Source organism: Triticum aestivum, chromosome 7D, assembly GCF_018294505.1.
Source record: "Triticum aestivum cultivar Chinese Spring chromosome 7D, IWGSC CS RefSeq v2.1, whole genome shotgun sequence".
NCBI classification, from domain to species: domain Eukaryota; kingdom Viridiplantae; phylum Streptophyta; class Magnoliopsida; order Poales; family Poaceae; genus Triticum; species Triticum aestivum.
In genome coordinates, this window is record NC_057814.1 from 629738730 (window position 1) to 629750545 (window position 11816).

General features: G+C 44.1%; 1 protein-coding gene across 1 annotated transcript; it reads left to right on the plus strand.

The window, feature by feature from the left end:
• The first annotated feature begins 7854 nt into the window (after window positions 1-7854).
• Window positions 7855-11816, plus strand: LOC123166115 (26S proteasome regulatory subunit 10B homolog A). Its single transcript, XM_044583879.1, has 10 exons — window positions 7855-7999; window positions 8746-8865; window positions 8985-9121; window positions 9280-9441; window positions 9545-9631; window positions 9724-9810; window positions 10305-10442; window positions 10907-11098; window positions 11177-11275; window positions 11372-11816. Exons 1-10 carry the CDS (start codon window positions 7900-7902, stop codon window positions 11444-11446), a joined length of 1197 nt encoding a protein of 398 aa, XP_044439814.1. The 5' UTR covers window positions 7855-7899; the 3' UTR covers window positions 11447-11816.

Here is an 11816-nt window from a genome sequence, read left to right on the forward strand (position 1 = left end):
GGAAATATGCCCTAGAGGCAATAATAAATTGGTTATTATCATATTTCCATGTTCATGATAAACGTCTATTATCCATGCTAGATTTATATTGATCGGAAACTCAGATACATTTGTGGATACATAGACAACACCGTGTCCCTAGTAAGCCTCTACTAGACTAGCTCGTTGATCAAAAGATGGTTAAGGTTTCCTAGCCATATACATGAGTTGTCATTTGATAACTGGATCACATCATTAGGAGAATGATGTGATGGACAAGAACCATCTGTTAGCTTAGCATATGATCGCTTAGTTTATTGCTACTGCTTTCTTAATGTCAAATACATATTCCTTCGACCATGAGATCATGCAACTCCCGGACTCCGAAGGAATACCTTGTGTGTTATCAAACGTCACAACGTAACTGGGTGATCATAAAGATACTCTACAGGTATCTCTGAAGGTGTCTGTTGAGTTAGCGTGAATCGAGATTGAGATTTGTCACTCCGTATGACAAAGAGGCATATCTGGGCCCTCTCGGTAATACACATCACAAGAAGCTTGCAAGAAAAGTGACTAAGGAGTTAGTTACAGGATGATGTATTAGGGAACGAGTAAAGGCTCGGTGGGGTATCTTGAACTACTGGAGCCGCTCCCCCTTGTGGCTGGGGTAGACTCTCAGTAGCTTGGTTTACGCATGGCACGAAAATCTATCTTTAAAAATTATGTGCAATTATAGAACGAGTAAAGAGACTTGCCAGTAATGAGATTGAACTAGGTATAGAGATACCGACGATCGAATCTTGGCCACGTAACATACCGACAGACAAAGGGAATTACGTATGTTGTCATAATGGTTCGAACGATAAAGTTCTTCATGAAATATGTAGGAACCAATATGGGCATTCAGGTCCCTCTATTGGTTATTGACCGGAGAGGTGTCTCGGACATGACTACATAATTCCCGAACCCGCAGGGTCGCACGCATAACATTCATTGACGCTAGAGTAGTATTGGGATATTTGATGAGTGGTAACCAAATGTTGTTTGAAGTCCTGGATGAGATCCCAGACGTCACGAGGAGTCTCGGAATGGTCGAGATGTAATTATTTATATGTGGGAAGTCATATTTTGGGTTCCCGAAAAAGGTGCAGTTTTTCGGTATTGTACCGAGAAGCTTCCAGAAGGTTCCAGAGTATTCCGGAGGGGTCTGGAAGTCCAGAAGTAGGTCCACCACGACCCAAGGGATAGCATGGGCTGGGGAGGTGGCTTGGCCTTATTGGGCGAGGTGCACCAAGTCATGAAAAGCCCATGTTGCTAGGAAGGCAAAAAAAGGAAGGAGTCCTAGTAGGAATAGGATTGGACTTGGAGTCCAAGTCCTCTCCCCCTTAGCTGCGCCCTAGGGCTTGGAGGGAGTATTTCCCATGCCCCTCCACCTATATATAGAGGGGAGGGGGCACCCCAGGAAAACACAACAAGCCATTGGTGCCCCTCTCTCTCCCGTTACTCTGTAGTTCCACTACCTCGTTCCAGCGACACTTAGCGAAGTGTTGTCGGTGCTCCAGCACCACCATCACCACCACACCGCCGTGTTGGTTGTCATCCCATCTACTTCTCCTCTCCCGCTTGCTAGATCAAGAAGGACGAGACTTCATTGAGCCGCACGTGTGCTAAACTCGGAGGTGTCGTCCATTCAGCACTAGATCAGTTGGATCGTGATCGGATCGCGAAGAGTATGACTACATCAACTGCGTGATAAACGCTTCCGCTTAGCGATCTACACGGGTATGTATCTCCATGGATAGATCTTGCGTGTGCGTAGAATTTTTTTGTTTTCCGTGCAACGTTCCCAACAATAATAACGGAACAGTGGAAGTTGCATGGCAATATATCACCGGAATGGCTATGGAAATGCCATAGTAGGTAGGTATGGTGACTGTTTTCAGGAACATATAAAGAGGCTTATGTGTGATAGAGCATATCATATCACGAGGTTTGGATGCACCGGTGAAGTTTGCACGGTACCGGAGAAGCTAGCAATTTGTGGAAAGGTGAGAGTGTGTATGATCCATGGACTCACATTAGTCATAAATAACTCATATACTTATTGCAGAAGATTATTAGTCCTCGAAGCAAAGTACTAATACGCATGCTCCTAGGGGGGACGTTGGTAGGAGTTAACCATCGCGCGCCCCGACCTTCACGAAAAGGAAGACGCTCAATAATAAATCGTGCTCCAACTTCTTAGCATAACGGGAGACTATACGTGCATGCTTGGGAATCACAAAGCTTAACATAAATATTCTTACTAATCCAACATTAATCACTAGTACAACCCAAATATTACCATCTCTATATCTCAAAACTATTACAAGGAATCAAACTTATTATATTCAGTGATCTACATTGAAAGTTTTTATTATATCCCTCTTGAATGCCTATCATATTAGGACCAATTTCGTAACTTGTTTATATTGCCATTACTATTATCAAACTCTCAAAATGATATAAGTGAAGCATGAGAGTGCAACTATTTCTTCAAAAATCACCATTTATGAGAGCATACTAGTATAGGGCCATGTGAGCACCGTATATACCCGTAGTTGTATTTATGACCATATGTCCTACATATTTTCATGTATATAAGGATCATACTAGAGCCCTTTACAAGTTTGAGGATGTTTTTATCACGCGCCAACAATTACAAGTACCATAAATGTAATTTAGCCAAGAAAAATGTGGCAGGTAGTTAATGTCGATGATTTAGGGAGAGATTCTAAAGTGTACTAGTATTTGGGAAGATATTATACGATTTGGATGATTTGGAAAGATACAAGAAGAAAATCTTCCCAGGTTGCGATCTTTTTGCTATAATAAGCGAATTATTCTCTCGTGGATATCTTTCCAATTCATGGGCTTTAATTACCTACCATAATACACTCCTAGGTCTAAAGCATATAGGGGCAGCGGAGAGCCATCGTGCTATCCTCCTTCGCCTCCACTCTTTCCAGTGCTCGCCTCCTCCTCTTTCATCGCCTCAGAAGTGTGACTTTCACTCTATCATCACACTTTATTTCGCAGACCCGCCTCAACCCTTCCTTGTGATCATGTCATCCTCTGCCTATTCCTCTTCACTAGGGAGTGAGATATTCAAAGGGTCACAGGGGGGTGCGCATCTTGATAGACCAAAGGTGGTAGGTTTTCTCTCCTTTTTCTGTTTGGGAAAGCTTTGGGGCGCTTGATTCAAAGAATTTAGATGGAGAACTGGAGTTATTGATGATTTTTATGCCGGGAATGCCTTTCATTGAAATTTTTCCTCACAATTCTTTCTAACATGTAAAATTTCCATTAGCACAAAACTCTTAGAAAGACCCTTTTTGTTTTCTACAACACAATCAAATCAAACAAAATCACCATTTCGATGTTGGGACCCTCTCACGTTTTTTACCGTTGATGTATCTCTCCATCGATGGTTTGCTTTCCATAAGAGGTTAATTTTGGTGGTTTGTTCAAGCAAAAAAAAGTATGTTTCCCCTTTCCTCAATGTACCCCAAACTGTAGAATTGGATATGGCCATAGCATGTGCTAATTTGACCATGTAGCAATCACCAGATTTCATGTGGCATTGGTTGGTTTGCTCATTGGTCCGTTTCTTGTACTATGAGGTCAATTAACTAGTCCTTGTCTGCATTTTTGTTTAGTGAAAAAGAGGGCATTTTCTTCTTCCTTTTTATGTGTTATAGACTCTAGAATTGATTCTGATTGTGCGGATTTGTATAGAGATTACAATTATGATAACTTGTTGTCTTTTGGGGCTTGTGGCACAACAAAAATTCTTCCATTGTGTTATGTTCCTCTCTATGTTTTCTTTGCTAGCAGTTTGTTTTTTATTTACCTTCTTCCGTGCTTAACTCATATCACATGACTGGATTAGCGATAGCGATGACATTGATAGGCTTCATTGGGAAAGTCATGGTGCGACTGAACCCTCGTTGGCTCTGGCCACAAGGAACTTGGATTATGATGGCTCATCCAAGAATGGTACAACATGTAGTAATTGATAGAAAATTTATTCTTTAGGCATAGAAACTTGCCATGGTTTGTTATTAACTTTTTATTATCATGATCATTATGTGATATTTGTCCATGTGATTGTTAGAAGGATTCTGATGAGTGGGCCATTGGAGAAGCAACATCCACTTCATTGGTTCAAGGATATGTATTAATGGGTTTCCCAAAAGAAATTGTCATGAAGGCATTAAGGAGAATGGTAATACTAGAACCAGATAATTCCATTTCATTTATTATATGTTTGTTTGCACTTTCTATTTCAACCAAAGCATTTTTCTTTGAGGCCATAATGAGCAAATGCATTGTTCGAGATACTTCTCACGTATGAGGTAGTTTTCCATGTGATTGTGCAACTTGGTTTACCCTATGGTGCTAATCATAGCACATTAACACAATTGGGAAGCATATATCCTTCCACACTGAGAAGTGATAAGCAACCATGTCAACTTGGAATGCATTGCCAAGAGATTTGTTCATGGATGTCATGCTGAGTCCCCTTGTGTGGTACAATGGGAAACCGAGTAGGTATTCCACCTCATTTGGCTCCAAAGGGGTAACCTTGTTCTTTCCAACCCATACAAGGTTCCATTTTCTGCACTGATCCATGACATATTTTGAACACTTTGAGATGGTGGATTTCTTAAGCTTGCAAAAAGTACAATAAGTTCTTCCTATTTATTTCGCACTTTGCGTACATGTTTGTAAGGAATTGAGTTAATTTCTCGAGTCCCAAGAAGGCTACCACTTCATATAATGAGTAAAGGCCTCAAATATGGTATTTCCAAGGAGAGGCAAGACAAGAAATCTATTCTCAACTAGGAAATTATGGATATATCCTCTTTTTCTAGCAGCTGCCCACAAGTTCTTTGAGTCCACAAACTCAGGTTCAATGTCATACAAGAATCTTGAAATTGTTTCCCATACATCTTGTGGATATAGTGCCACATTTTCATTGTGGAAGAGAGGTGGCCAAATAGCTTGGTGAGCAAGCCCTCTTTCTCAACAAGCTATTGGGCCACCTTTCTTATGTAGCACTAGCTCGAAAAGGTGTATGGGATTCTTTTCTCTAGATTCTTGTATGGCATTGATCCAGATTTTGTGGATTCTAAGCACTTGTACGCAACTGCTTTAAAAAGAGGGTATATCGATAATATTTCAATCGAGAATAGATTTCCTCTCTTGCATGTCCCTCCAAAGTCCAAATTTGAGATCTTTCCTCATTATATGAAGTTGTGGCCTTCTAGGGACCTGAGAAGTTAACTCGATCACTTGTGGACATGTGTGGCAAGTGCGAAATAAATAGAAAGAGTCCAGGGCAGAAAATCCACCATCACAAAGTGTTCAAAAATATGTCATGGATGAGTGCAGAAAATGAAACCTTGTATGCGTTGCGAAGAACAAGGTTGCCCATTTGGAGCCGGATGAGGTTTAATACCTACTCAGTTTTCTAAGGGACCACACAAGGGGAGTCATCACAACATCCAAGAACAATTCTCTTGGCAATTCATTCCATGTTGACACAGTTGCTTACCACTTGTCGGTGTTGAAGGGTATGTTTCTCAATTAAAGGAGGAGAGGTAGCCCTGCATGGGCTTAGGATCCACATAAGGATTGTAGTTTATACAAATTTAGGCAAAGCTAGTAGGAGGATTTTGAAGGATTGATGAGATCTGACTCAGACTAGCACATTAATTGAGATTTTGACGTGAAATCTCTCAATAATGATAGAATTGTGGCATTCGTTCATAATTTTGGCGTCTTTGACTTGGCGATTGGGGGCAAACCATGTAGCAACCTTACCGGAATAACTGGCACACCACCGTGATGGTTTGGAGGGTGAGCAATCTTCTTTGTTCTACCATTGCTTCAGAATCATGGTGCCATAAAGTCGGCTATGTGAGGATGTAGCGTAAAAATTTAGTGTGTGTTTTATCGTTTAATTTTTACCGGCAGGAACCACAACTCCATCTATGTTAAATAGTTTGTTTTGCGAATGACCTATGTTAAACATTAAGTTGCCGTGAAAGATGTTTATTTGTGAGAACCATGCTCATTTTTATTTTACAAAAGTATATTTATGGTGCATTCAACTCTTTTCAGAGTCTAATCTTGTACATGCAGAAAGTAAGTTTAGCTTTCCTCGTTTCCTCCTTTATACTACTTCCGAGAGACATTCCTTATTTCTATCCGGAAGTTATTGTTGTACCTAGTTATTTCGTGAAAGATAAAATGTGTCAACACTCAACAATCAAAACGACAAAACAGTGAAAATCGAAGGGAAAACGAAAAAACAAGGAAAACCATGAAGAAGAAAAAAAAAAGATTAACGGAAACAAAGTGAAAAGGAAAAAAACACAGGAAAGCTTGAGGGGAGACAGAAGCGAGATATAGCTCTCGCGGTTGGAGGCCACGGGAAAGCTCGAGGGGAGACAGAAGATTAATGTTTTTTTTTGTTTTTTGTTTTTGAGAAAAGGTCTCGAGAATTTGTTTTTTGAGGGGTAGGTCTCCGGAAATCGGAACAGCTCACGGGAATTCCCATCGAAGTCCACCAGGCCCAGGGCCATTCGGTGCAAACAACGGACATGCTCGAATCCCTGCCACGGCCCGCTTCAACCCCGCAAAGGCAGGTGAGCAAGAGGTTGGTCGGGCCCAACCGAGTCCACCCCACCCCCACTCCCTCGCTCGCACTCCGTACTCCACCATGGCCGCGACCGCCGGCGACCCCCGCCGCGTCGCCATCGTCGCCAAGTACCACGCCAGCCTCCTCGACTGTCGGGAGTGCCAGTCTCTCCTCAGCACACGTACCTCCCCGTCCTCCCCCGCTGCCACAATGCCCGACGATGCCCTCCTTCCCTTCGTTCCACGCCGCATAGACCTAGCGACCGAGCCGCCAGTATGGCCTGGCTAGAGTCAATGACCGGAGCGACCAATCTGTGCCCCACCTTCGCCTCCGCTGCGGGCTCGCTTCTGCCCGCCGCGATGGCGCGTTGATTTCGGGGTTTTACGCCGCTAAACCCTCGCCTCCTTGGCGCTGATTGCGTGGTTACCTACTCAGTTTCCTAAGGGACCACACAAGGGGAGTCATCACAACATCCAAGAACAATTCTCTTGGCAATTCATTCCAAGTTGACACAGTTGCTTACCACTTGCCGGTGTTGAAGGGTATGTTTCTCAATTAAAGGAGGAGAGGTAGCTCTGCATGGGCTTAGGATCCACATGAGGATTGTAGTTTCTACAAAGTTAGTCAAGGCTAGTAGGAGATTTTGAAGGATTGACGAGATCTGACCCAGACTGGCACATTAATTGAGATTTTGACGTGGAATCTCTCAGGAATGATAGAATTGCGGCATTCGTTAGTAATGTTGGCATCTTTGCAGAAAGTAATGCTCATCTTTGTTTTATAAAAGTATACTGATGATCCCTGCAACTCTTTTCAGAGTCTAATCATGCAGAAAGTAAGTTTAGCTTTCCTTGTTTCCTTCTTTATACTTCCTAGAAACACTCCTTATTTCTATATGGAAGTTATTGTTTTTTTAGGGGATGGAAGTTATTGTTGTACCTAGTTATTTCGTGAACAATAAAACGGTGTCAATAAAATGCGGGTGTGTGCCAGTAACCACAAGATTAACCGAAACGAAAAACAAAATTTAAGGGGGGCACTGAAATGAAATGAGAAACAAAAATAAAAACAAGCAAAACGCAGCCACGAGGCCCAGGCCCAGGCCCAGTGGGTGCCCACGGCGACGGACGGGCCCGCGTCGACACCGCAAAAGCAGGTGGGCAAGACCAGCTGGTCGGGTCCAACCGAGTCCACCCCGACTCCCTCGCTCGCACTCCGCCGGACGGACCATGGCCGCGACCGCCGACGACGCCCGCCGCGCCGCCGCCGTCGCCAAGTACCGCGCCAGCCTCCTCGCCTACCGGGAGCGCCAGTCCCTCCTCAGCACAGGTGCCTCCCCGTCCCCCTCCCCCACCGCCGCAATGCTCGCCCGCCCGCCCCCGCCGCGTAGACCTAGCGACCGAGCCGCCAGTACGGCCTGGCTCGAGGCGGCGACCGGAGCGAGCAGGCGGCGCCCCGCCTTCGCTCCGGCTGCCGGCTCGCTCCCGTCCGCCACGATGGCGCGTTGCTTTCGGGGTTTTACGCCGCTAAACCCTCGCCTCCATGGCGCTGATCGCTTGGTTACCACCCAATAACTATTTTTTACTGAGAAAATTAACAGCAGAATATCCGGGCAGTTGATCGATTCCGAATTTGGGCATGGTTCGCCCTTGGAAAGTTGCGAATTTGCTTCAATCTAGGGTATACGGTTGTGCTAGCTGTTCTGGTGATTGGAATCAGAGAACTTTACTTTCACATTGTTTCAGCGCTGTGATGCTGGGACATGATGCAGGTAGCACCCTTGTTACGCCCATTTTGCTCGAAAAAGATGATTTGTGGTTGGGATTAACAAGAGTACTTCACCTTTATACTGTTCGATGCAATGCTCTGTACTTGATGCAAGTAGTGACCTTTTCTCGCCGGTTCGCGCAGAAAAGGATGATCCCGAGCAAGGACTGTTCGTTCAGGCTCCTGTTAATTTGATCTCTGATTTTTCTCCTCTTGAGCATTTCGTTACTGTTGTGCAATTTGCTTGCTGTAGATCCATAGGCATCTTCTGTTGTGTTTACCGTGTTTGACACGCTCTCCGATTGCAGGGGAAGAGAACCTGAAGAAGGCTAGGAAGGAGCGGGAGATAACTGATGAGCATGTCAAGGCGTTTCAGTGTGTTGGGCAGATAGTGGGGGAGGTGCTGCGCCCGCTTGGCGGCGACCGCTGTGAGTGTGGACCGCAGCTTTCAGACCCGCCTCCTATTTTTCTGCCATCGAGATCTCTCTGTTTAGTGTCTGATCGACCTTTTCCTCCTTGCTGACAAGTCATGTTCCTTCACTTGCAGTTATCGTCAAGGCTAGGAGTGGTCCTCGATACCTTGTCAACTGTCGCAGTAAGTTGAACAAGGAGAACTTGAAAACGGGCACACGCGTGTGTCTTGACCCGAGCACACTTACAATCATGCGTATGCTTCCGCGTGAGGTATAATTGTGTTTCGGTATCATTTGTGTTTCCAAACATCCGTTACTTTGCCTGTCCCATTTATTATCTTCTGTCTTCTGTTTCTCCATTGGTTGCAATCCAGAATCAAATGGATGTTATGTGTTGAGGACGTCATTTGAAATTCTACTTCCTTTCAGGTCGACCCTTTAGTGTTCAACATGGTTCATGAGGATCCAGGGAATGTCAGCTTCTCTGCTGTTGGAGGGCTATCTGACCAGATCAGGGAAATTAGGGAGACCATCGAGCTTCCGCTCATGAACCCTGAACTGTTTCTCCGTGTTGGTATTACGCCACCCAAGGTAAATTCATCAGTTCATACACTTGCATTCGTTTCTTCCAAGGGCACAACCGCGCAGGCTATTAAAATAAAGTTAATATTGCTTAACAACCACTTGGCTTCAGGGAGTGCTCCTCTACGGCCCACCTGGAACTGGGAAGACACTGCTGGCTAGGGCTCTTGCAAGTAACATAGATGTGAACTTTATTAAGGTCTTGCGTACATATATTGACCCTCAACTGTTTTTCCCCCTCTGTATATATATCTTTATGTCCTTATTACTAATCTGTACTGTATGCAATAGGTTGTCTCAAGTGCAGTCATTGGTAAGTATATTGGTGAGAGTGCTCGGATAATAAGGGAAATGTTTGCATATGCACGTAATCACGAGGTAAGCCCCGCTCAACATCTTCTCATTTTTATCTGAAAACCTTCTATGTTTCAATAACCTACATGTTCAGAACCCCAGAGCATTACCAAAAGCTAGCTTCTGTCCTGATCTTTTTTCTTGATTTTCTCTAGTTTTGTTATCAACTATAAACACATACTACCTCTGTAAAGTAATATGAGATCTTTTAGATCACTAAAGTAGTGTTCTAAAAGATCTTATATTTGTTTACAGAGGGAGTAGTAGTTATGAGCAACTGGTTATGAGTTTTACTTTGCACATAACTAGATACTGGATAAGAGTTGCGCTTATCTCCAAAATATATGTTAACAATGATACCCACATTACCACTGAAATGTAGTACTCCCTCCGTCAGACACTTATTTTGGGACAGAGGGAGTATAAATAAGGAATCCCATACATTTTGTTTCCAGTAGAGTAATCCCAACTTAGTTACTAATCACTCAACTCTGCTGCTGTTCCATTTTTCTGTCCAGCCGTGCATCATCTTCATGGATGAAATTGACGCACTTGGAGGAAGAAGATTCAGTGAGGGCACAAGTGCTGATCGTGAGATCCAGAGGACGCTCATGGAACTGCTAAACCAGTTAGATGGGTTTGATGAACTTGGAAAGGTATATAGGAGTATCTCTTTTGCTAGACTTCGTGACTTTGTGCCCAGGATGAGTATTATTGATGTTGCATCCAGACCTGTATGCATGTGCGGTTGTCATGTTAGAATGTTCCCATTGATTATATTGGTTTCTGGATGAATGTTTAGTTATTTAACATGCTTGAAATCTGAACCTTTCTGTCAGTGGTGAGTTATTTTCAGAATGTTCCCATTGATTATATTGGTTTCTGGATGTATGTTTAGTTATTCAACATGCTTGAAATCTGAACCTTTGTGCCTGTGGTCAATTATCTTCGTAGCTCAAAATATGCTGAACTTCTCATGAAAGTAATTGCTGTTCTACTCGTTGCTTGCATAAACCTACCCTCTTTGTATATATTCCAAGGCATGCAATTTCCTTGTTGTGAGAGCCTCCAGACGATTGATTTTCGGTCTAAACCTATTTTCATCCCTGGTTACCTTCAGGTGAAGATAATCATGGCGACCAACCGTCCGGATGTTCTGGACCCTGCTCTCCTACGCCCTGGGCGTCTGGATCGCAAGATTGAAATCCCTCTTCCTAACGAGCAAGCGAGGCTGGAAATCCTCAAGATCCATGCAGCTGGTATGGCCAAGCACGGTGAAATCAACTACGAAGCTGCTGCCAAGCTAGCAGAGGTGAGTCCCTCGCCTAACTTTTGCAAAGCTCCCGTTCCATTCAAAGCTTCACTTGTAAACTCCGTCGTTGCGTTTCAGGGATTCAACGCCGCTGACTTGCGCAACATCTGCACAGAGGCCGGCATGGCGGCGATCCGAGCAGAGCGTGACTACGCCATCAACGAGGACTTCATGAAGGTACTTGTGGTGTTTTGCCAACGATTTCTGATTTCATGGCAGATAACGTGTGGCATCCATCATAATGTCTCGATTTTCTGCAACGGCTGTTACCAGGGGGTGAGGAAGCTGACGGAGTTGAAGAAGCTGGAGTCCAGCGCCAACTACAAGGCGGACTTCGGCAGGGGCTAGAGGAACGACAGGCCGAGTTAAACAGACCTTTTGACGACAATTTAGATAAACATATATATCAACCCACGCTTTTGAAGAAGGAAATTACGAGGTGTACGATCCAGACACTGTCGTAGTTCCTGTCTCAAATTTTGGGAATCTCTCTATGCGCTTGTGGTGCCCGCAAGATGTTGGCCTGTGGGGCACGAAAACTGATCACTGATCCTCACATATCCTAGTTTCTGCATGTAGTGTTATGGCCGCGGAGTTTCCTCTTGTTCAGTAGATGAAACGGAGGGGAGGGTTTTGGACTGAAATGATATGCTGGTGCCCTGCTGAAATTGAGTGCCCATGTTGTGATATATGTATAAATGTTGCCCTGTTGTGTGTC